The 26,044-nt window shown below is 48.7% G+C and overlaps 1 protein-coding gene across 1 annotated transcript in view; it reads left to right on the forward strand.

The window, feature by feature from the left end:
- AFAP1L1 (actin filament associated protein 1-like 1) overlaps positions 1 to 26,044 on the forward strand; it is a 36,277-nt gene that overhangs the window by 7,371 nt on the left and 2,862 nt on the right. Inside the window, exons 6-18 of the mRNA XM_012727781.1 lie at positions 2,185 to 2,283; positions 3,186 to 3,397; positions 5,923 to 6,102; positions 8,000 to 8,089; positions 11,428 to 11,521; positions 11,751 to 11,903; positions 13,010 to 13,221; positions 15,349 to 15,494; positions 16,091 to 16,163; positions 17,532 to 17,643; positions 21,864 to 22,028; positions 23,892 to 24,070; positions 25,802 to 25,930. Of these exons, the coding sequence (XP_012583235.1) occupies positions 2,185 to 2,283; positions 3,186 to 3,397; positions 5,923 to 6,102; positions 8,000 to 8,089; positions 11,428 to 11,521; positions 11,751 to 11,903; positions 13,010 to 13,221; positions 15,349 to 15,494; positions 16,091 to 16,163; positions 17,532 to 17,643; positions 21,864 to 22,028; positions 23,892 to 24,070; positions 25,802 to 25,930 (1,844 nt within the window). The remainder of the gene's footprint in view (positions 1 to 2,184; positions 2,284 to 3,185; positions 3,398 to 5,922; positions 6,103 to 7,999; positions 8,090 to 11,427; positions 11,522 to 11,750; positions 11,904 to 13,009; positions 13,222 to 15,348; positions 15,495 to 16,090; positions 16,164 to 17,531; positions 17,644 to 21,863; positions 22,029 to 23,891; positions 24,071 to 25,801; positions 25,931 to 26,044) is intronic.

Below are 26,044 nucleotides of genomic sequence, written 5' to 3' on the forward strand. Positions count from 1 at the left end.
TTTTTTTTTTTGTAATGTCTCTTTTGCTGTACAGAAGCTCTTTAACTCGATGTAGTCCCATCTATTTATCCTTGCCTTCACTATCATTACATTGGGATGCACCAATACTTTTTATGACTAAGTAATATTCCATCATTTAGCTAGTCCACCCTATGTTTTACCATTTTTCTACTGATGGATGCCTTTTGTTATTGTAGTATATTACTTTCATGATTAGTAAACTTGTAAAATGAAATTGTGAAATTGGAACAGATTGTCAGCAGCCTTGATAGTCTGGGGATCTGTGGCACCAACAGCAGCTATTTATATAAAACAGTTGACTTTATTTTATCCACTCAAGGAAAGGGAGGAAGAAGAGGATGCAGGACTGAGTCCCACATCCAACCCTCAGCTCAGGCTCCTCCACCTCTACAGAGCACTCACTTCCCTCCTCATGGGGTGGAGAGGTTGCCTCCCCCAGGAGTAGGGTCCCAGTGGGGGCAGGAGGGAAGGGAGGGTCTCAGGAAGGGCCAGGACCTCTCCTAGGGAAAGAGCGCCAAACCCATCAGGGAGTGTCCTTCCTCTCACAGTGTGGGGCCCTGCCAGGTGTCCAAGCATTTTGGCCTGTGTACCCCTTCTCTTCCCCACTACAGCTCTTCCGCCCCCACCCCCGCCTCCTGCCCCAACCCCCATTTCACCTCTCAGGAGATGTCCCGGAAACTGAGACTTCAGAGTGCCTACAGGGCAAGACAGGCTCAGAGCCTATTTGAGAGCCAGAACTGGAGCCCCCATCACTGGGAATTTGAGTGCTGCCACAGGAAACAGATGGATGGAGGGGGCTGGGAGCCCAGAGCAGGGGTTGAAGAACTGTGCAGTGTGGGAATGAGTTGGACGGGTGAAGGAAAGCTTCCTGGAGGAGGGGCTGTGCGCCTGTCCCCCAAACTGGCCACATCAGCTCTCATCCAGGTTCAGTCATAACAAATGTGTGTGACCTCAGTTTCCTCATCTATAAAATGGGGCTAGTAGTGACTGCCCTGTATTGTGGCAATGGAGGAGATGTCAGCCATAGTGATATGGGGCTGTGTGCCAGGCATTGTACTGAGACTTCATGTGCACTGGATTGCTATTCTATGGGGGACTGTTTGTGTCACTTTATAGCTGGAGATTCTGAAATGCAGAGAAACTGTGTTTTCTATCAAGGTCACTCAGTATGGTGGAGATGGTTTGAACTCAAATCTGATCAGCTTTAAATAACATACCTTTAGCCCACTGAACTTTAAAGTGTGCTCCAGAGACCGACTGCATTAACCAACAATTTTTAAATCTAATTCCTTAAAATTCAGTGTATTTTCTATTTTCACTTATATTTAGAAAAACCCTGTTAAATTGTTTTTGCTTTAAAGCCTCAGCCCAGTTCACACCAATGAGTCAGATCTGGGATAAAAGCCCAGGAATCTGCATTTTAAGACACTACCCGTTCCCCTGTAATGCTGATGCAAAATAAAATTTGAGATAACCCCAGTGGCTGCATTGTTCAGTCTCTCAGTCATGAATGGAAATGTGTTGTAAAAATTCAGTGTAAGCAGCTGTTGTGTTCACGTTGGCTGCGTTCCGCTAGCCCAGTTCCTCTTCACAAGTATAGAAGGAGAACCACCGTGACCAGAGGAGGGCGCTGATTCAGTACACACTGCTAATGACATTTTGGTTAACAGGAGACCACATATATGGCCGTGGCCCAAATAGGCTGGACCACATTCAGCCTAGATGTGTGGTAGGCTAGACCACCTAGCTTTGTTAATGACACTTTATGATGTTCACCCAAGGACGAAATCCCCTAGGGGTGCATTTCTCAAGCATATTCCTATCTTTAACCCATGTAGGCACAGCATGGGGGTGGGGAAGGTAAGGGAGGGGAGGTCAGTCTGAGCCCATGTGTCTGTGACAGCTGTAGTTCTCTAGCAGAAAGCACAGAGAACAGCATCAACACAAACCTGGGGGCGTGGCAGAGCCCAGGAGGAAATCCCCTGGAAACAGGAACTCAGATGGCACGCAGAGAACCAGAGCAGGAAAGATACATAGGAAAGACCCTCCGAGAAGCCCGCTCCCTCCTCCCTGAAGAGGGAGGTGTCTGGAGTCATCCCTAGCCCTTGCCACTGGAGTCTGCCCGCATTTCTCCAATGAGTGGCTCCTTTGCCAACCCCACAGATGGCTGCAGCCCAGCCCACTCCATCATGGATGGCTACTACGAGGACGCTGACAGCAGTTACCCTGCCACCAGGATGAACGGGGAGCTAAAAAATTCCTGTGAGTACCAGGCGGGCACGCAGCTGCGGTCTTCCCTCCAAGAGCCAGCGGGACCTGCCCATGGCATGTAGGTGCCCTCTGCCCCTCATGCTGTGGGGTCAAACCAGAGGCCCCAAAGCCCTTATTCTCAGTGGTCCCAGGTGCAGTGGAAGGGCCACCGGCAGGGCAGTCAGAAGCTTGAGCCCTCACAAGACTCGCAGTGACTGACCTTAGGCAGCGCTTATTCTCATGGAGACTTCAGTTTCTTTCTGCATAAAATGAGGCTTTGCTGGGTGCTGTGAGGTCCACCTGGATGCTGGAGATGAAGGCAGAATGACAAACGCCGGCTCGTCCAGCTTAGTCATTGGCTGGATACCCTGCTTTCGTGGACCCTCACAGTACCCCATTGGGTAGGCACTGCCGTGGGTCACGCCCATTTTACTTCAAGGAAGCTTTAAGAAGCAAAATGGGGGCCCTCCATGGTGGCCAGTGGGTTGAAGCACAGCACTATGAAGCCATCCGTAGCCACTACACGAGTTCGATTCCTTACCGGTGGTGGGGGGTGACCCACATGGCGAGTCGGACCTCTCCTGACCCTCCCGCTGCTCCCCTCAGCAGTGTGTTTTGGTGCATCTGCCTGTTCTACTCCCCACTCTCTACTCTGTCTCTAGTCAATTCTCTTACCTGTGGGCCTCTGGCCTGTACCCCAGTTCTTGTATACATAATTAAAAATAAACTTTAAAAAACAAAAAGGAAGCAAAATGGCCGAACCATTGGTAACTCTTCACTATACAGGTGGTCTTTGGTGATCACTGTGATCACACCTCACGGCCACCCTTCATGGTCCCGTTGGGAGAGGGTCATCCTGGAGCAGGCACCTCCAGGGCCATGGCCAGTGATTTGTCCTTCCCTGGGCCCTGCAGACAATGACTCTGATGCAATGAGCAGCTCCTATGAGTCCTACGACGAGGAGGAAGAGGAAGGGAAGGGACCGCAGCCCACGCACCAGTGGCCCTCCGAAGAGGCCTCCATGCGCCTGGTGAGGGACTGCAGGATATGTGCCTTCTTGCTGCGGAAGAAGCGCTTCGGGCAGTGGGCCAAGCAGCTAACTGTCATCAAAGAGGACCAGCTCCTGGTGAGTGACCACAGCCGTGTGCTCTAGCCTCACATGGCTCTGTGTGTGTGTGTGTCTGATGTGAGGAGCTGTGTACTCAGGCTAGCCACCCTCAGACCTCTGGTCTTGCTCTGTGTTTTGTGCACTGTGTAAGAAAATTCCAAGAAACCCTAAGCCTGTGCTTTAGAGATTGAGGTTTTCCCACTCAAGCAGAATTTGAATGAATGAATAAATAAGTAAATAAATAAATAACCCATGAGTCAGTAGGGAACAATTCAAAGACCTGATATAGACTTTGCCAACTTTTGATCACTTTCAGACAAGTTTTTTTTTCATGATTCAGGTAAATATGTCTATTTATAAACCTGGAGAAAAACAAATGAAGATGATGTTTTTAAAAAGCTACCTCTGGCCTTCCCTGGTGGCACAGTGGGTTAAAGCACAGCACTAAGAAGCTAAAGCGACTTCAGCATGAATTCAATCCCCGCCCCGGAGGTGACCACATGGCGTGGCAGACCTCTCCTGACCCACCCGCTGCTCCCCTCAGCAGAGTACTTTGACGATCTGCCTGTTCTGCTCCCCGCTCTGTCTCTGGTGAATCCTCTCACCACTCCTGTGCCTCTGTTCCCCAGTTCTGCATGCATAAATAAACAAACCTTAAAAAAAACTCTCTCTAATTCCACTGACCAAGAACCAACCATGCTTATGTTTAAATATGCATATCTCCATTTCATACATTGCCTAAAATTCAACCTATATACTGCTTGTTATTATAGAACTTAATCTTTTTTAAAGATTTATTTATTTATGCATATAAGAACTAGAGTACAGGCCAGAGGTGCAGGGGGTAAGAGGATTCACCAGAGACAGAGCGGGGAGCAGAACAGGCAGATTGACTGAAACACACTGCTGAGAGGAGTAGTGGGTGGGATAGGAGAGGCCTTTCACACCATGTGGGTCACCTCCCTGGCCAGGGACTGAACTCACACTACAGTGGCTGCAAATAATGTCACAGTGCTGCATTTTAACCCATTGCACCACCAGCCAGAACTTAATTTTTTATGATTTTAAAATTCACTATCTCTTACTGCTAGCATTGAATAAAAGAAACCATACTCTTAATTCCAAAATGGGAGGAAAATTTCAAGAAAAAAAGTGGTAGTTCCCTTACCCAAAAATCCATTGATGCACCTTACCCAACAATCCCTTTGAATTGTGGCCCTTTCTCACCTGTAGTAGTGGAAAGCAATCCCAGGCCAGACCTCTTAAAGTCATAACTTAATCTCTTCATTTTTATGCCTTTATGTTTTTTCTTGCCTATGGCACTGGCAAGGACTCTAACAAATGCAAATAGAAGTGGTAAGAGCAGATGTCCTTGTCTCAATTCAGTCCCAAAGGGAAGTTTTAAACAATTGACTATCAAGGCTGATATTTGCTGTGAGTGGTTTGTAAGGGTGCCCTATTATCACATTAAGGAAGTGTGCTTCTGTTCCTACTTTACTAAGAGTTTATATTACAAATGGGTTTGGAATTCTGTCAAATACTTTTTCTGCTTCTGCTTCTATTGAGATATGTGGTTTTTCTTTTTTCTTTTTTTTTTTTCCTGCTACTCTGGTGAATAATAGAGTTGGTTTTTGAATGCTAACCCACTTTTGCACTCCAAGAATAAGCCCCACTTTGTCCTGACATGTCGTTTTTGATGTTCTGGATTCTCTTCACTAATATTTTGTTTAGGGCTTTTGCAACTATAAGAGATTAGTCTATAATCTTTTTGTAATGTCATTGTCATAATCTGGTACTAAGGTAATGCTCACCTCAGAATAAAATTTGGCAAGTGGAACCTCCCTGGTGGGACAAGGTGTTAAGTCTCATCACTACCAAGCTGTCAGCAGCCACTGTAGCGCCAGTTCAGTCCCACCAGGGAGCTGACCCACATGGCACAGCAGACCTCTCCAGTCTCCCTGTTGCTCCCCTCAGCAGTGTACTTCAGTAGATCTGCCTGTTCTGCTCCCCACTCCATCTCTGGTGAATACTTTTACCTCCTCTGCCTCTGACCTACACCCAGCTCTTTTATGCATCAATAAATAAAATATAAATCTTAGAAAAAAAAAATTTGGGAAATGGGGGTTATTATTTACCAATGATTTCCCAAACCCAACCCTCCCTATCTGCTAGAATCCTCTCTCTCACACATTCCTGCCATGTAGCCCTTGGGCAGGGGGTTGGCTTCTTCCCAAGCCAGCCTGTTTCTTCTCTGCTGTAAACAAGCAGCATGCAGAATTCTGCTAAAATCTGCCTCTTCCTAAACAGGTAGTGGTGACCCTGAGGCCCCTTTGTAGCCTTTGGAATTTGAAGATTACCCAAAGGTGTCCCCTCTCAGTCTCATCGTTGCCAGATTTCTCTCCTTTGGGGTGAACTGCCACAGCCCCTGTCTTCATGTCGTGCACCCCCACTGAGCTAGGTAGGGGATGTCTCTGAGGGTGTGTCTACACCTCCGTCCTCTACCCTCCCCTCCTGCAGGCCCTCACCCCTTCTCTATCTTCCAGTGTTACAAAAGCTCTAAGGACCGGCGGCCACACCTGAGGCTGGCCCTGGACACCTGCAATGTCATCTACATCCCCAAGGACAGTCGGCACAAAAGGCACGAGCTGCGCTTCTCCCAGGGGGCTGCCGAGGTCTTGGTGCTGGCTCTGCAGAGTCGGGAGCAGGCCGAAGAGTGGCTGAAGGTACAGAGTACAAGCTCTCTCCCACCTGCCCTCTGACCCTTCCTCCCCCTCCCCAGTGCAGAGGGCTGCTGTCCCTGAGAAGCAGGCTGCGGTCAGGATGGACTTGGTGACTTATGTCGGGCTAGGGCTGATGTGTAGAAATGGGCCTTGATGTTTCCTGAGACAGGAGACAGAGCTCGGGCTGGAGAACTATGCACCTTCAGGTGATTTGAATCTGCTCCCCAATATCCCCACTGTCGACTTGTCCAGCTTGTACTTGTATACTCCCAGGAATGGGGAGCTGATTACCAACAAAGCAAGCTGATTTTATCATTAGGTCAGCAAATCCTTTTTCTTTCCCTTTGGAAAAATGCCTTCCTGGACTTTGGCGAAAGGTGCACCTCTGTCACACCCACTGGTGGTCCAGCTTCTGCATCCAGAACGACTAGTTACCCCCACTGAGTGTGTGTTTGTGCCACCGGTTGTGCTAAGAGCTTTACTCTGTGACCTCATTTACCCTTCACAATGGAGCTGTTATTGTTCCCACTTTACAAGTGAGGAAACTGGGGAACAGAGAACTTACTTGACTTGCCGAAGGTCACACCACCAAGTGGCTGGATTCAGGAGTAGAAACCAACTGGGAACTCTCCCAAGGCCATCGGCAGGGAGGCCATGATGAAGACGGAGGACTTGGCAGCACACAGACAAGCTCACGGCCCGGGCCAAGCAGCCCTTACTGGCCCGTGATCTTCTACAGGTGACTTCGCCTCTCTGGGGCTCCTCTCCTCTGTGAAGTGGTTGGCGTAAGGATGCTAGAGAGCACTTGGCACAGGGCCCACGAGGCAGTCGGCACACCGCGGCTGTCAGCAAGGCTGTGTGAGGGTGTGGCGTGGCCACCTGGCCCTGCCTCAGGCCTCCATCCCCCTATCCTGCCTCCCTTTCACTCGGATACTGTTCCTTGGCCCCCTCTGATTTTCCTGCTGGAACAAAGAAACCAAACACCTCCCTCTGCTTCCTCCCTTCCTTCCTGTGATAACCAGCTCTCCCAGGAATGTCCAGTGTTTCCCATCACTGCCTTTGTCTCAGGAGGGGAAGGAAGAGAAAGAACCAGCTCACTGGGGGTGTGGTGGGAGGAGGGGACCTGTGCTCCAGGGACCCCTGAGTCAGAAGGAGCCCTAGACCCAGAGTTAAGAGACCTGTCTTGGTCGCCCCCATCCTGAGACACCATCTGAGACGCCCAGAGTTTAAGAACCGGTGATCTGGCCTCTCTGCTGAGCGTCATGCTCATTTGTACCTTGGGGGGTCACAGGGTCATGTGGTCTCTGCCTCCCAGGCTGCTGTGGGGTGCAGTGGAATAACCCATGCAGAGGCAAGTGAGAGGTAAGCCACAGCAGAGGCCATTATTTTTACGATGTGGAAGCATATGCTGCCTACCTGACCTTAGCCTTTGAGTGCCCAAATCACTGAAATGGAGGGATATCCAGCCGCCCACCCTGGCGTCTGTGGTGGTTGCAGAAGCCAGCCCATCCCCCTCACATGGGCATCCAGTGATCACCCATAATCTCACTGGTCCCCAGACACCCAAGGAGATGAACAAACAGAGGACCAGAAACACCCCCAGAGGGTAGACAGGGAAACCGGGCCCCAGAGCAGGGGAAATAGCTTTCCTAAGGCCACACTGCAGGCACAGAAGCCAAGCTTCTTAGTTCCCAGACCCAGGTCTTTTCAGTTCAAGTAACAGGTTCAGGAGAAGACCTTCCCAAACCCTGACACTCCCTGACCGGTGTGGCTGGAGATGACATCAACCCATCTCTTCTGCCCCCTGATCTCCCTCACCCCCCACTCAATGGCCCAGACCACCCACATCCTGCACGGCATTCCTGCCCACCTGCCCACAGGTGTGTGTTCCCTTCCCCAGGTCATCCGAGAGGTGAACAAGCCCGTCGGAGCAGAGGGAGTGGACACACCCAGATCTCCAGTCCTCCTGTGCAAGCTGGACATGGAAAAGGTATCTCTGTCTCCGGGGGGCTCCTCTGGGTCAGAAAAGGGGAATCAGCACTGTCTGTGCCCCAGTGGCATCCTATAAACCCCAAGTGCCCAACACAGAGCAGGCACAATGGGAGGAGCTCAATAGAAATCTACTGAGTGGGTGAATGAATGCCCACGTGCAAGGAGCAGTGCAGGTGGGGGAGGGGTGATGGCCCTGCCAGGAGAGAGGACGCACATTTCAACAGAGCCACGAAAAGTAAGTTGAAAGTCGTCTGTCACAGGACGTGCTGTGTGGAGCTTTAGTGAAAGGCTCATTCGGTGACTGGTCAGACTGTGGGCAAATTCAGGCTGGTGCTTCTGTTCTGCCAGGTGCTGTGGGTGAGAGGATTTGCCCAGACCCTAGGGAGAGGCTGAGGCCCTCACACAGGGGCTTTGCATAAAGGCTAGCTTCTGTAGCAGAGGCTGTGTGGCCGGCACTATCCTTAATGTGTCACCTCATTTAACGACTCTGCCCTTTAATGAGTTACATTTTCAGATGAGGAAGCTGAGATACACAGAGATTTGCCCAGAAACAGAGCGAGGGTTTATACCCATACAGCCTGGCTCTTGCTGACGTCACCTCTGCCTCTCAAGGGGCCAGCCTGAAAGTTGGGCCCATGGCTGTGAGCATCCTGTGAGATCCTAACAAGCAGATAGGACACCAGCCCTCCAGCGCTTCTAGTCTCAAGCGGGTCAGACCAGATTCAAATCAATACACAAATTTAGAAATGCCAAGCTGCATAAATGCTGGAGGGGAAGGTCCCAGGTAATCAGAAGTGGATGCAGGCAGCCTGCTCTTTCCTCAGGGGCTGGGGAAAAGCATTCTCAAACTCTTCAGATGGGCTGAAAACATTCCTAGAATGGGGAGGGAGAAGGGGCCAGGCCCTGGCGGGGAGGGGGAGGGCGCGGGAGTGAGGGGCTGCCCCTGCTGGCTGGGGGTAGGGAAGATGTGTGTGCTGGAGAAGCTCAAGCTCCCCTCACTTGATGGGGCCTGAAGGAGAGCAACATTGTGCATGTGTGTGCCTGCAGATTCACCTCATGGGCAGCTGAAGGGTGTGTGGAGAGGAGGATGAAGCAGGCTTCTAGAGTTGGGCTTTCCTGTGGTTGAATGTACCAGGCAGGGTAACTCAAATACCAGGTGGTCTTTGGGAGGGTGGTGGGGGTGGGGACATGGTAATGGTGGATCTGCCTGTGATCACCGGCAAGTGAATTCCCAAGTGCTCACAGTGTCTGTTTGTATTTTCCTATCTGGAGGGAAAACTTACCATCTCTACACAGATGCAAAACAAATAGAACCATAACTTCTGTTTCACAAGGATGAGTCTGAATTCATGTCTTGACCTTTCTATCCCATTTCTGAAAGTTGACATTTTTCTGGGGTTTTGGAAATTGAAGGGAGCACTGTCCTCCCAGCTCCTCAGTGCTACACGTAAAGCCAAGGACCCTTAAGGGTGTTCTGAGGAATCCCTAGCTGGAGAGATCTCAGGGTCTCAAGCTCTAAACTTTCACCTCTGTAGGTGGGTGGGTGTCATTGAAATCCTGGCCAAGTTTTACCACACAGTTGAGCTTCAAAGTGAGATGCAGCACAGCTGGGAGGCATGAGAAATGAGAGGGCTCTCGGCTGCCACACTTCTCAAGGGCTGGCTCCCTGGAGCCCACTAAAAGAGTGTAATTCGGACCCTCCCTTGTGGCACCGCGGGTTAAGGCACAGCACTAAGAAGCTGTAGCAGCCACTGCAGCAGAGTTTCAGCCCCAGCCAGAGGGAGCTGACCCACATGGCGCAGCAGACCTTTCCTGGCCAGCCCACTGCTCCCCTCAGCAGCGTACTTCATCAGTCTGCCTGTTCTGCTCCCCATTCCGTCTCTGGTGAAACCTCTCACTGCACCTCTGGCCTATACCCCAGTTCTGTATGCATAGTAAATAAATATTAAAAAAAAAAAATAAAAGAGTGTAATTCACTGAGCCTTGGAAAGATGAAAGGATTTTCCCACCTTCCCACAGCAACTAGATCTTGCTAGAAACTTCATCTTTTCCTCAGTCTACATGACATCTCTGCACCACCCCATGGCACCCATGGGTGCTCAACTGAATGAATGAACCTGCATCAAGATAGCGTTGGTGGGGTGAATGGCCGCCAAGGCTGTGAGCATGTGATCCTCTCTCCAAGCTAAGATCACGGTGCACTGTCCTCTCTTGACAGTCTCACAACCTTTCACCATGTCCTATTGGAAAGTGTCTGCCGCCTCATCTCTGTCTCTCCATTCTCACTGTCACCTTGGTTGTCCTCTTAGTGAGACTCACTTGTCCAGGGTGACCCTCTTATTATTATTATTGTAGTTTATTTTTACATCATTTTGTGCCTTTTCCCATCTCAGTTGTAATCCCCGTGGGCTTCCCATCACCAAATCACCCGTGTGCCATCACCATAGTCCAGTACACTTTCCTCCTCTCCCACCCCCTCGCCTTTATTTTGATCCCATTCCCCACTCTGCCCCTGTAAAATGTCTCTGGTATATAGCTGTTCATTATTATTATTATTTTCTCGCCTGGTCCTTTATACTCCTGCTATGAGTGAAACCATCCAGTATTTTTCTTTTTCTTTCCGGCTTATTTCACTAAGCTTATCAGGGTGACCCTCTTTTTTTTTTTTTAAGATTTATTTATTTATTCATACAGAACTGGGGTACAGACCAGAGATGCGGAGAGTGAGAGGATTCATCAGGAACAGAGTGGGGAGCAGAACAGGCAGATCAACGAAGTACACTGCTGAGGGGAGCAGCGGGCGGGTCAAGAGAGGTCTGCCATGCCATGTGGTCACCTCCGGAGCAGGCGGGGATCGAACTCATGCAGAATTGGCTTAAGCTTCTTAGTGCAGTGCTTTAACCCGCTGCACCACAGGGAGGGCCCAGGGTGACCCTCTTTTAAATGGTTCTCTACTTTCAGCTATGTCCCCTCTTATCTGTTCCATGATGCCACTGGGACAACTTCCTAAGTCCATCGTGTTGCACTGGCATCCCACTCAGTGCCTGCGCAGCTCCCTGTCACCTGTCAGTGACTTCTAGGGCACTGACCTCAAGGCATTAAAATTAATTGTTCTGCCATCCAAATAGACTATGAGGAACTCAAAGACCCAACCACCCTACGTCACTGCTGTCCCCCAAGTGACCCCCTGGCGTGGTCCTGGTAGGACTCAGCACCTCCTAGTTGTTTGAGTCTACTCCAGCTTGTTAGCTAAGTATTATGTGCAGACTGAGCTCAGGGGTGGGGCGGAGGGGCTCTGGCTGTGCCTCTGATGTGGGGCTGTCTGTTCCTTTTTAGAGACTGTCCCAAGAGAAGCAGACCTCAGACTCTGACAGCCTGGGCATGGCTGACAACTGCTCAAGTCTTGGCCGCAGAGAGGCCAGCGAACATGGTAGGAGCTTCTGGGGGCTCAGGTATGAGAATGCCACTCTGGGCGAGACAAGCTGGGCAGGCAGAGCGCGTGGGGACTGAGCACTCGAGCCCGACCAAGGTGACCTGTTCATCCACAGCTGGAACTGTGGACCAGGCCCTGTGTACAGGCTGACAGGGTAGGAGGCTGCAGTACATGGATCTGGGCACTGGGGCTCCCGACAGTCCCTGACCCTTCTCTATGGTAACAGGCAAGGGGAAGAAGAGCAGCCTGGCAGAGCTGAAGGGCTCCATGAGCAGGGCCGCAGGCCGCAAGATCACCCGCATTATCAGCTTCTCCAAGAAGAAGGCGCTGGCGGATGACCTGCAGACGTCCTCCACAGAGGAGGAGGTTCCATGCTGTGGTAGGTGCCAGAATTCAGGTCCCACCCTTCCGTCACTTCTCTCCATGAGGCCCTAATTTCCAGCAGAACCAACCACCTGATCCCCTGACTTTGCACCCCCTGGGACATGGGTCCATATCAATGCAATGGTCCACGTATGAAAAATCCAATAGAAAAGTGTATGGTTTGGAACTGCAGTACTAGTCTGATAACCCTAAAAGAAAAAGTTATATGAGAACATGACTATTAACAAATACTTTGCATCCAATGAATACAGGCTTTAGTGGGAGAAAATAAATTGAAAACATTTAGAGGAATTGAGGAAATTCCTCCCCCTGGGCACTCTGGTTTTACAATTCCTTATCTCAGCTAAAAGTGTTTGTTCCCACACGCTGCCACTGGTGTCAGGATCAGCCAGTCTGTCAGTAGCAGTTTTGGTAGTTGGCGGGGAAGAGAGAAAGAGGGAATGTGGAAAGGAGGCTCAGTGAGACATCTGGTCTCACTCTGGGTTCCAGTTTCCTCTCTCTGACGTGCCCTCAGGTATAGATGTAATCAAGTCAGAGACTGGAAACGAACCTAGAGGGAGACCAAGGTGTCTCACCGAGCCCCTCTCCAGCTAGACACAAGGGTTCTCCCTGCCACCCCCACCCCCAGAGTTTTGTCCTGGTCTTTGTCCCCCCAGGGTGTAGACCTGCCTTCAGGCTTCACCCCCTCACCCCCATGGGTTTTCCCAGGGCCAGTCAGGATGGTCTTCCCCTCTCACATGCTAAATAACAAAAATTCAACCAAGATGATTTTAAAGATCGAATTGACTTCATTAAACATCTCTTGGAAAGGGCAGCATCTCTGTAGTAAGTAGGCAATTCCAGAAAGCGCCACAAAATGAAAGGTTTTATAAACAGAGAGAGGGTGAGGTAAGAGAAGAGGGTCATGTCATACTTCCCATACGGAATGAAGAGGAGGCCATCTTGCCTTCCTCTGGGGAACAGAAAAGGTAGCTTGACGGTACTGACCAGAAACGCCACATACTTACCAGTCAACACTCCACCCACCACTGGGGGAGGTTGAGGGCCAGTTAGGCCGGGGAGGGCTGGGTGAGCCGCCCGGGCCTGTGGTCTCTCCCACAGGCTATCTGAACGTGCTGGTGAGCCAGGGCTGGAAGGAGCGCTGGTGCCGCCTGAAGAGCAACACGCTGTATTTCCACAAGGACCGCGCAGACCTGCGCACCCACGTGAACGCCATCACCCTCCGCGGCTGTGAGGTGGCCCCGGGCTTTGGCCCCAGGCACCCATTTGCCTTCAGGATTCTGCGCAACAAGCAGGAGGTTGCCATCTTGGAGGTGAGAAGGGACAGCCTGGGGTAACTGGTGGCTGGAGCTGAATGAGCGGGGCCTGGGCTGTGGGTGCTATCTGGGGAATTGCACTGGCATTATGGAGCCAGAGGAAGTGGGGGGGGGGGTTTCCAACTGCTGCCTAGTGACAGAGCAGGGTCACTAGGTCAAATATAAGCTACTTAGGCCTACCGGGAGGCACAGGGGTAAAGTCTCTGTGCTTTAAAACTGCCACCAGCCATTGCCACCAGAGTTGGAGCCACAGCCAGGGAACTGACTCACATGGCACAGCAGACCTCTCCTGTCTTGCCTGCTGCTCCCCTCAGCTGTGTATTTCAGTCAGTCGGCCTGTTCTGCTGCCCTCTGTCTCTGGTGAATCCTCTCACCACCCCTGCACCTCTGGCCTGTACCCCAGTTCTGTGAGCATAAATAAATAAAATTTTAAAAAAAATACAATACAGGATACTCACTTACATTTTTGAATTTCAGATAAAAAAGTAAATGTTTTTAACTGGAGTTAACCCATGCAATATTCAGAACACACCTATACTGTAAATTTGTTATCTGAAATTCAAATTTGACAGAGCATTCTGCATTTTTATCTGCTAGCTCGGGCAACCCTGGGACCAAGTTCTGTTTATCCTCCTTCATTTTGAAATCCCAAGCCTGGAGGGCATCTCATCTGACTGTACCCCAGAATCTCCTCTCAAAATGTCCCCCATAGCTGTCACGCTCAGGTCAGCTGCTGCCCTCTCTCCCAGGGAGCTGGCCCCTGCCATCAGGCAGCTCTGCGTTTTAGGAAGCTTTTGCCCATATTGAGTTGCGATCTTCAAGCTCCACACCTGTTCCGCCCACTTGTGTTTTTCGAGAAGCCAGTGTGATGTCAGACACATACAAAGAGCTTGGTTAACGTTCAATGAACAGATGAATAATGCATATGCACTCCCTCATCAGCCACCCATGGCTGCCTGGTGACACCAGCACTCCTCTCTGGGGCCACCAGAATATGCTGAGTGTCCCTTCTCCATGAATATGCTGAGTGTCCCTCCTCCATGTCAGTCCCGCGACTATTTGGAATTTAAAATGTTCACACTGGAGGAGTACCTAACTACCACTCATCTTACAGATAAGGAAACTGAGGCCAGGGCAGCCAAGTGCTTTGTCTGAAGCTCTACCGAGGTTGTCCTAGAATTGAAATCTGGCCTCTTGCTCTTACTGGCTTTGCCAGCATCCACTGCTTCTCTCCATTCTTCAATTTCAAGAAATATTTCCTCTGTCACTCTTATTCTTGAGCGTTTGAGATGAGTTCCTTGCCTCTTCTAAATTCTATACAGCACTTTCTGGCAAAAAAATGTGATTCCTTTATTCAAATTTAGCAATTGCATGCTAAGTTGATTTTATAGTCACGCTGTTTACATGAGAATTAACTTAAATGTGTTTAGTTGACCAGTAATCCTTGGAGATTTTCCTGCACATGGTACTTTATTGTCAACTATGATTTTTTTTTAAAGATTTGTTTATTTATACACACAGAACTGGGGTATAGGCCAGAGATGCAGGGGCGGTAAGAGGATTCACCAGAGACAGAGTGGGGAGCAGAACAGGCAGATCAACAAGTACACTGCTGAGGGGAGCAGCGGGCGGGCCAGGAGAGATCTGCCATGCCATGTGGCTACCTCCAGGGTAGGCGGGGATGGAACTCATGCTGAAGTGGCTTTAACTTCTTAGTGCTGTGCTTTAACGTGCTGCGCTACCAGGGAGGGCCTATAATATTTTTTTAATGTATTCGGTTATGTGAGAAGTAGCCTCCTCTAATAAAAAAAAAAACACCTCAGAAAGGCCAAATGCTGTGTTCACACCTAAATGCCTGGGGAGAGGCTCTGACGATGAGTGAGGTGAGTGTCTAGAGAGGAAGTTGGGGAAGGCCTCCCAGAGGACATGCGTTAGAGCAGGGGCCACCTGAATTTCTGGATGTGTGTTATAATCTCGTTCCTGTTGGGCCCCTAAGCTTTGGGTACTCGATCCTGTTTGACAGGCTATGGTATAACATAATTTAGCTTGGGTTTGGCTGAAGTGAGCAGAGCCAGAGGTCCTGGCAGTGCCGAAGCGGACTTGACCTATACCTGTCTCTCTCAGGCGAGCTGCTCCGAGGACATGGGCCGCTGGCTTGGGCTGCTGCTGGTGGAGATGGGCTCCAGGGTCACCCCTGAGGCGCTGCACTATGACTACGTGGATGTGGACACCTTGACCAGTATCGTCAGCGCCGGACGCAACTCCTTCCTGTAAGGGGCTGCACTCCAAGACCCAGGGCTTTCCAGAACCTACTTGTCTCTGCTCCCCTCACAGGAGCTCCAAGTCCTGCCTTGGGCATGAACAGGAGAGTGAGGAAGGACAGAGAGAGAGTCTCTTCTTTGGGAAGTGAGGGGTGGGGTGTCTGCCTTTCAAGCAGGCAGGAGGGGCTGAGGCAGCGCAGGGTCGGGGCATGCTGTGGATGGAAGGAGCAGCTGTAGAGAAGTCCTTCTGCATGGTGACCTGGGCTCTGCTCTCCTGCCCCTAACGTCATAGGTCCGGTGCTCTTGGACTCGGACCTGAGTGGGGTGGTACATGGAGTTCAGCTTGGGCTGGTCACCTGCCAGTTTGGAGCCTGTTTTCCAGAGTGGGGGTGCTGAATTAGCTGCTTCTCAGCATGCAGAGCCAGGAGGCCCAGCCCATGAAGCCCTCGACACAGCAATGGCCATGCTCCCTGGCAGGGAGGTGATTACTGACCTTCCAACCTCCGTTCTTCATTAAGAGCTGCGGCCAGAATCAAATGAGAGAGTGGGCAGGAAAGCACTGTAGCTGCAACACTTCAGCCCTCATCACGCCTTGTATTTTCTAGATATGCAAGATCCTGCCAGGATCAGTGGCCTGAGCCCCGGGTCTACGATGACGTCCCTTATGAGAAGGTGCAGGTATGGTCCCTGGGGCTGCTGGGAACGTGGCCCTCTCCGTCCCCCTCCCTATGGGTGCCTTCGCCACAAGAGACCATTTTCATTTCAGCAGCAGTGGGGGTGGGGGAGGGGTCTCATCACAGACAGTCAGGGCAAGGCCTCCCTAGCACGGGAAGTTAGGACGTAAGGGCTCTGTGAGCAGCACACTTCTCCAGTTGGAACCAGGCATTGGGCTCTATGCCTCTGTTTACCCATCTGTGATCCGACTGATTCAGTGGAATCTTGGGGGTGTGCTAACTGGGTCACTGGCATAGGCACCCACAGTCAAGGCTACAGCCCCAGGATAGCTTCCTGTCTTGCTCACTAAAGCAAGGAGATGCCCTTTATTGATAGTGAGGCTTCATGTGATCCAGACTGCTCCTCCCCCTGGGGGCCAGAGAACCACACTGACCAGATGCACTTGTGGGGCAGGCCTCACAGCCAGGGGAGTGGGAGCCAGGCTGCCAGGACAGCAAACACATCTGCAGGCCAGACCTTTGCCCTGGACGGTGCTGGGCGGACACTCTGAGTGTCAGTGCTGGGACTCGCGGTCATTGTTCAGACTTAGATGCCAGTATATGCAGCTTGAGATTTTTCAGTTGCAGAGTCCAGTTCTTAAGCTAGTGCTTAAGAATATGACCCTGGGAGTCAGGGCTGAGTTGAAGTTACCTTGGGCTTCACTTCTCTGGTCTCCCTTGCTGGTTCCACAGACATAGGATAAAACCTACTTGAACGGGTTGAGGCAAGAATCGAACGAACTAGAGTACTTAGCACAGGGCCTGGACAGCAGGACTTACAACAGAGTAAATAGTATTGTTGTTTTCAAGATCATTACTCTATTACATTGTTATCATGTTCCTCTCCTGGTTTCCTGAGCCTTGATGGATTTTACATTAACATTCTTCATTTGTAAACAGCCAGCCAGTCAACTAGTTATGGCACTTCTCCCGCTGGCTGATCTCATCAATGACTTTTTTAACTGGCGACTATATTTTAGCAGTTTAGAAAATTTGAGAGATACTTCCAAAAGATATGTGGACAAAAATATTCATATATCTTTTTATTTTTGATAACAGTCACCCAAAGTCTTTTAGAGACTTCCTAATTTTCCTCTTAGCAGATTATTCCAGTTTAGGGCGCCTTCTGCTGTCCTCACAGGTGGGTTTAAAGGCCCAATAATAGGCTGCTTGTGAGAGTGGTTTATAAACTGTTGAGTTTACAAATCTAAACATGAAAGGCCAGGGTCTCAGAGGCCCCACAGTGCTCACCCACCAAGCTTGGCCAGACACATCTCTGCAGTGACAATCCTGAGCCTACCTGCACTTGACCTTCCTCCTCCATCTCCACCAGGACGAGGAGCCCGAGCGGCCCACAGGGGCCCAGGTCAAGCGCCATGCCTCCTCCTGCAGTGAGAAGTCCCATCGAGTGGACCCACAGGTTAAAGTCAAACGACACGCCTCTAGTAAGTCTGGGAGGAGGGGGTGGAGAGGGAGGCAGTGGGATCTGTTTCCTCCAAGGTTTGCCTCCAAGAAGGCTATTAATGAGCTGAGGTATGAGAAAATAGTCTAGACCTTGATCAGAGGCAGCTAGCTTGTGGCCTCAGAGAAGAAGGACAGGGAGTGGGGGGTAGGGGACTCTAAAAACTGGGAGTCTAGAAATCTAGACAGCATGTAAAATTATTTAATATTGACAATTAATTTTTAAAATGTTAATACTGAATAAGGCTAAATATGTGTGCATGTTTGTACACATACATGTATGGATACCTCCGTATCCCAGACCTACTCTCCAGCAAACCGTAATTACAGAAAATTACTAAAACAGTCATCTGAAGTCTCTGAAAATTGTCCTGAGGACATATAGCAACTAAAGATTTATCGTATAAAACACACTGTCAGTAAAAACCGTAACAGTCCATGGTTCTTGAGCTAAAACCTACTCCTTTACCCTTTTCCCAGCTTAGTGTAACAGAATCTTCATTCTAGGCAGATGTGAACAAGAAAACAGTTTCTTCTCCCCAGCTCAAGGGTTGTGGCAGCTCCCCATTTTTCATCACCAGCACTTCTCATACCCCCCACCCCCACCCCACTCTGCACCGCAGAAACTAAATTCCAGGTGAATACAGCTAAATGGAAGGGAGCTCCCTTCCCCTACCCAGCCCAGCTCATGGGGGAGAGGTCTGCCTGGGCCAGGTAGGCCAAGAAAACTGGGGTCCCAGCTGCCCTCCTTACAGCTCGCTCATAGGATGGAACTCTGCCGCTGGAAGAGGTAAGTCACAAAGACCAGAGGTTATGGTCCCTCACTGGCACCCTGCTCATAAAGCAAAACTGTCAGTCCAGGAGAAGCAGGCCATTGTCCCCATCCCTGAATTCAGAATAGTGGCTTAAAGATTTTGCCTGTGATGAGAGGCAGATCATATGAACTGAGAACTCCAAAGATCCTCCTCAAAAGAATTTACTTCAGTTGGAACAGAATGGAGAAGTTCAAGCCAAAGAATACGCTCAAGAACCATGGAGATTTGGTGGGAACCAAGATGAGAGGCCAGTGGCTCCCTGAGAGCAATAAGCTGAGCCCAAGACCAGCAGTGTCATTAGAGAGAATCAGTGAAGGAGACATCTGGGGCGAAACCAAAGACTGGCCTCTAGAGATGGCCTCTGAAATGATTGCAGTGGCTGAAATTAATAGGATCAGACTGGAGCATCTGATGCCAAGGCATTGTCAAAAACAACAGAACAAGCAGTTGGCTTTTTTTTTTTTTTTAAAGATTTATTTATTTATTCATATAGAACTGGGGTACAGGCCAGAGATGCGAAGAGTGAGAGGCTTCACCAGAGACAGAGCGGGGAGCAGAACAGTCAGATCGATGAAGTACACTGCTGAGGGGAGCAGCGGGCGGGTCAGGAGAGGTCTGCCGCACCATGTGGGTCACCTCCAGAGCAGGCGGGAATCGAACTCATGCGGAAGTGGCTTAAGCTTCTTAGTGCTGTGCTTTAACCCGCTGCGCCACCAGGGAGGGCCCGCAGTTGGCATTTTGTAGGTGTGACACCAGCGGCAGCAGGCAGCTGAGAAAGTCAGAAAGAAAGGCTTGTTAGGACCAGTGATATTTAGGGTACATGCCCGTTGGAGGGGCAATCAGGGGCTTCACCCTGCAGGAGAAAAGGAACTTCAAAGAGTCAACTAAGTCACCAAACAAGCAACTCAACCCAGGGGAGGGGTCAGCATCCAGAGATGCTGCAGTAAGTTCTCAGAAATGTTCAATTTTCCTTTTTTTTTTAAAGATATATTTATTTATGCATACAGAACTGGGATACAGGCCAGAGGTGTGGACAGTGAGAGGAGTCACCAGAGACAGAGTGGGGAGCAGAACAGGCAGATCAATGAAGTACACTGCTGAGGGGAGCAGCAGGCAGATCAGGAGAGGTCTGCTGCACCCTGTGGGTCAGCTCCCTGGCCAGGGATCGAATTCGCACTGAAGCAGCTGCAGCTGGCTTGTAGTGCTGCTTCCTAACCCATTGCGCTACCAGGGAGGGCCCTGAAATGTTCAATTTTCAACAACAACAAAAAAGTATGAAATCTGCAACAAAACAAGGAGGTGTGACGCCTAAGAAGGAGTCAAGCAGGCAACAGAAACTGAATGGCCCACTTAGGGAATTTAACAAAGACTTCAAAGCATCCATTAAAATGGTTTGAAGAACTACAGGAAACCATGCTTAAGCTTAAAGATGTAAAGGAGGATAAAATAAAATAGCTTATTAAGTAGAGAACATTAATAAAGAGAAACTTTTAAAAGAACTAAACAGAAATCATGACATTGAAAAGTAAAATAATTGACATGGAAAACTCACCGGAGGGACTGAACAGAAAATTTGCAATGGCAGATAAGTGAATCTAAATGTGAAGACAGATCAGTTGAAATTATACAGTCCGAAGAGCAGAAAGAGAAAGGAGTAATAAAAAAATGAACAACATTTCACAGAAATATGAAACTCCATTAAATGAGCTAATGTATAGGTATTAGGTATGCCGGGAGAGGAGAGCAGGAATACAATGTAAAAAGCATTAAAACAAATAATGGCTGAAAACTTGCCAAATGTATTGAAAAACATTAATATACACATCCAGGAAGCTAAGTGAAGGCCAAGTAGGATAAAGTCGGAAAGATCCACATGAAACACATCATTAAAATTCTAAACCCAAAGACAAGCAGAAAATCTTGAAAGCAGAAAAGTACATCAATTCATCACTTGCAAAGGATACCCATGAGATGAGCAGGTGACTTTTCATCAGAAAAAAATGGGGACGTGGGGGGGTTTCCCTTCAGATCACCTATGCAGTAATAAAATGGAATTAAGTACTGACATACTAAAATATTAGCATATTAGTCACCTGAGCAACATATACTCCTCTTATTTCCTATGGAATGGCAGATTTTTCTAGAAGGTTCTTGGGCAATTCTGAAGCAAAAGTTTTATCATTAATACTATGAAGCGAAGAGTAATGACTCTTTACAACTTATTAAAAACAATCTAGTTTACTTCTCCAACATTTGGGTGCCGCTATTTGAATACTGGAAGATGGGGTGTGAATTGCTCTCTGTGGTGCTGACACCAGGACAGCCTCTCCCAATGGGATGCACTTTCTGGTCTAGTCACTAAGACATTTCACTCATCTGCAATGAAAAGAGAAAAATAAACACACTGCACAAAGTGCGTGAAGTTTTCATAGAGCTAATGCAGAAGGGAAGGGGAAAATCAGGGATAACTCAGGTGAAAGAGGTCAACTGTAGAATGCAAGATAGAACTGAACTTTTTTTTTAAGATTTATTTATTTGTGCATACAGAAGTGGGGTACAGGCCAGAGGTGCAGGGGCCGTGAGAGGCTTCACCAGAGACAGAGTGGGGAGCAGAACAGGCAGATCGATGAAGTACACTGCTGAGGGGAGCAGCGGGCAGGTCAGGAGAGGTCTGCCACGCCTGTGGTCACCTCTGGGGCAGGCAGGGATCGAACTCATGCTGAAAAAATGGCTTTAGCTTCTTAGTGCTGTGCTTTAACCCACTGTGCCACCAGGGAGGGCCCAGAATTGAACTTTTAGTAGTGAATTTAATGTTGCATATACACGTGCTGGTATATAATGGTGTACATCTGAAACCAACAGAATTTTCTGCTATGTTATTTCAATAAATAAATAAAACATATCCTTTTAAAGTAAAAGTGTTATACATTACAAAGTTGTTTTATATTGCTAACATATATTAATATTTCTCATCATCATCATCTAACATTTACTAAGCATTTACTATTTGAAAGGTATTACACCTTCACAAGTTACTCAATTTAAACCTGTCCATAATGCTGAAGTAAATTTCCACAGTGTGGAAACTAAAGCCTGGGGGCAGACACAAAAACTCGCTTTTGCCTGATGTCAAACAACCAGTAAAGTGCAAAAAGAATGAAAAGCTTGACCGGTCAAGATCTAAAATGCTTGCCAAGTACCTGTGCTTTCCTTCCTCCCTCCCTGTTCTGTATTTCTCTAGAAGATTCGCAGCAGGCTTACCTAGGAGTACAGAACTAAGTATTTCCGTTGGATAGAGCGAAGTTGAGACTGAGAGAGAAGCTACCGCCACCCAGTTACCTTTAGCAGAGGTCAGAACTGAGTCCGTCTTCTGCCTCACATCTCTGCAGGTGCCAACCAATACAAGTATGGTAAGAACCGAGCTGAGGAGGATGCCCGGAGATACTTGGTAGAAAAGGAGAAGCTGGAGAAAGAGAAGGAGACTGCACGGACTGAGCTGATGGCGCTGCGGCAGGAGAAGAAGGAGCTGAGGGAAACTCTCCGGAGCAACCCAGGTACCTGCGCGTGTGGCCCGGGCAGGAATGGGAGGTGAGGGGGGTGGTCTGCACAGGTTTCCAACACAGGACAGGTGGGCTTCTCCTCCCCTTCCTCCACTTTCTCCTCATTGTCATCATCTCTCCTGGCTAGTGAAAGTGCCATCAGTTCATTAACTGCTTTGGTGAAAGGAGCGAAAAAAGCATCCTTAAAACATGTACACTTTACGTAGTAAAACGTTATCTCACTTAGAAATATTAAAATGTGGAAAGCAGCATGCCCTCGAATCTAGGAAAAGGAGACATCATTCTGAACAACACATTAGCGCATTCATTCACAGATAGGTGCTGAGTGCCGGGCTGAGAGACATTGGTCCAGCGACTGGGACAGTGACACTCTGCCAGAACTCTCCTCTGAAATCCAGGGCCATGACCTCCACAGACCCTGCCCGCTGTAGGCTCTCTGTGCCCACTCTCTGCTGTTTCCTTTGAGTTCTTGCTGTAACTACAGTTCAGCACTTTCAGCCAGCAGATGAATGAAGGGAGCAGAGGTCCTGTCCTTAGAGAATATGACCAAGATCACACAGTGCATGAGAACCCAGTGGAACCTGTGACCCAGTTCATAACATTGCAGTTTTAGGAACTCATGCATCCTCTCAACACCACCCATACATTGCCTAGGAATTCATCAGCCTCAGATCGAAAATATCTGGATTAAAGGATTTGACTTTGTGCTGTTTGGTTAAGGGCTAGAATCAAGAAAGGGAGGCAAAGGAAAGTAATTTGGTTTTAATATAAGGAGTTTTATAAGAGTCTGAATCAGGGTTTGGAGCAGACTGACTATTCTCTTTGTCTTGGTCAGGTTTTCTTTATAGCACATCACTTTGTACATTAGATTATGTTGTTTCTCTCCCTCATGCACACACAAATATTAAGTTCCACAAGGGCAAGGATCTCTGCATGTTTTGTTCATTGATATATCGCATAGGCCCCTAATAGTAGCAATACTATTCAATACTCAGTAAGTATTGAATGAATGAATGAACAAAAGAATAGTTCAAACAAATAAGAATTCCCCATTACTAGAAAACGCTCCAGAGCAGCCTCTGTCAGACAAAAATGGAACTAATTTTTAAACCTGATGAGACCCAAAACAGCTTTTGGTGTGAAGAAAGTACTGATATAGGTGTGTTTGTTTAAACTGAAAGAGCCACAACATCCTAGTAGGAACACCTGGTCAAGGTAAAGGGTTATATTCGTTTACAAGAAAAATCATGGACAAGTTGGCTTAGAAATGAAGAAAACTAAAAATGAGCAATCAATCAAATATAGTGAGGTCCAGGGATTTAAGTGACGTCTCCAGTAAGCATATTCTCTCGCCCTTGTGTCTGCCTTCCTGTACCAGATTTCATTTTCTGCCTCATGATGATATAGTGGCTGCGCAGCTCCAGCCCTCACTCAGTCCTCTCAGCCACTGCAGCAGAAAGAACTTCTCTCCCCAATGATTTCCACAAAAGCCACAGGATTTACTCTCCCTAGAGCAACTATGATCCCTAAACCAATCTCTGGGACCAGAAAATTAGATACAATTATGGATCAAGTCTGAGCTATATGTCAGACCCTTCAACTAAGAGTGAGATTAGCTCCACCAAACATTAGGGAATGGGAGAAGAAAGGTGGCTTCCCTGTGGGAAATCAGGACTTTGTATCTAGAAGACTGAGAAGTGGGTACTTTGCAGATAAAAACCTGCCCAATGGAACTCAGACCCCTTAACTAGGACTGAGGGATGAGAAGAGGGGACAGACTAAGTCCTGAGGCTTTCCCAGAAAACCTGATGCTTCGGGCCAGGCTCAGCTGTTTCTCACCCATGTCTTTGGAAACAGGAGAAAAATTAAAGGCTCTGGAGGAGGCCATGGCCACCCTGGAAGCTCAGTGTCGAGAAAAGGAGGAGCGCCGGATCGACCTGGAACTGCGGCTGGTGGCTGTGAAGGAGCGCTTGCAGCGGTCCTTGGCAGGGGGTCCGGCACTGGGGCTCTCAGTGAGCAGCAAGAACAAGGGTGAGGTGAGTCCACTTCCTCTATTAGTGCTGGCAGCAGCTGCTCTGTAAGCCCCTCACCTGCTGCAGGTCTTCCTGGTCATTGACCTATGAGTCTGTGCTCATTTTCAGATGAACAAAACATCGTTTTCAGAGGGGGACCAAAGAAGGCCCAGTTAGGAAGGGGAGTGTTGGAGTTAGAGCAAGTTCCCTGGCCTGGGTTCTATCTGCTGAGGTCTCACCATATGGCTTTTTATCCTGAATACAGTTTTAAGTAGTGATCTTTAGGTTATGCATGATAGTAACAATGGCTACTGTTGGATCCGAGTAACAGAGACAGAGCGGGGAGCAGAACAGGCAGATTGACGAAGTACACTGCTGAGGGGAGCAGCGGGCGGGTCAGGAGAGGTCTGCCACGCCATGTGGTCACTTCCGGGGCAGGCGGGAATCGAACTCAAGAAGAAGCGACTTAAGAAAAAAAGTGCTGTGCTTCAACCCGCTGCACCACCCGGGAGGGCCCGTTCAGCGGTTTTGACTGACATGCTCAAGGTCACTCAGCTAAGTGAGAAACAGGATTCCAAATCCAGAAATTCTGACTCCAGAGCACTGCTCTGGCCACTGTGGAACATGTGTACAAGTGCCATGCTGTCTGTCTCTAGGGCCTGGGTCCCTTATCTCACAGGCTCTGAGAAGCAGATACTCTCACCTCGAATGAGACTCCTCCAGTCCACTTGTGTGTACATGTACATATACATACATACATATACACATAACTACACAAATATGTATGTTTGTCTAACATCTGCCTGTCCTACTAGATTGTTCTTGTTTGATTATCATTATAGCTTTAGTACTTTATAGGGTCTGAAAAATGGCAGTGCAGTGAGTGTTCGTTGAATGAATAAATGTTACACCTGACTTCAGACCAGGAAATTGAGAGATTAGCTAGCTGGTCTGGTAAGTGTGAGTTGTCCCATATTCTTATGGTTACTGTCCTCTATCACACTGTCAGACCAGACCCTGATGTCTCGAAGCCAGGGCTGTTCCTTCACCCCCTACACTCCCTCTCCATGGGGCATGCCCAACCTCATTTACAGATGAAGAGCTTAACATCTGGGGACATAGTGACTTCCCAGAGTCTCAGAGGGCAGGTGAAAGGGCTAGAGTGGTTTCCTCATCCTTGTTCCTTCTCCTGCTAGCAAGCCCTGAAGTTCCCATTCCAGAACAGGGATCCACTTTGGATCCTTTGGATGGCCTTAGGATATAAAAAGAAGTCTTCTCTGCAGCTTTAATTATTAATATACCACATAGAAGGAACTACATACTGTGAAGTAATAACCAGTTATCTGGAAAATGTTAAGGGGTGCTGAAAATGAGAAGAGAAAGTTCAAGGAGTAGGGGGGTGGAGTCTGACTTGGGGCTCTCACTACCAGGTGCTCTCGGGCTGTGACTTGGCCTTCCCATTTTCCTTACCTGTAAAATAGGATGACTGATAATAGTAAGATCCCCAAGGCATAGTGAGACTGAATGAGCTAATCCACACAACGCCTGGCATTGTGGAATTCTTGGATATGAAGGAATTCTTGAATATATATTTTGCTGGTGCCATCATTTTCACCACCACTACCTTTACTCCAAGGCCCTTACCCAGTTTGGTGTGGCATGTTTGCACAGTGCCTTCTGTTTACATTCTCTGGAGTATACATGCCCAGTGTGGCACTAGACCTCACCTGTGTAATTATGTCTTGTCATCTACAGGAAACTGCAAATAAACCCCAGAACCACACCTCAGAGCAACCTCTCCCTGTCAACTGTGTTTCTGAGCTGCGGAAGAGGAGTCCATCCATCGTAACCTCCAACCACGGAAGGGTGCTTCAGAAAGCCAAGGTACAGCAGTCAACATTCAGAGATCTGCAGCTTTAATGTAGAATGTCAGTAGGAACCCCAAAATCAGCTAGTGAAAAGGGCAGAGAATTGCCAGTAATACCCAAAGAGTAAAAA

The sequence above is a fragment of the Condylura cristata genome, unplaced genomic scaffold (assembly GCF_000260355.1).
Source record: "Condylura cristata isolate star-nosed mole 26May11 unplaced genomic scaffold, ConCri1.0 scaffold00021, whole genome shotgun sequence".
In the NCBI taxonomy this organism is placed as follows: Eukaryota; Metazoa; Chordata; class Mammalia; order Eulipotyphla; family Talpidae; genus Condylura; species Condylura cristata.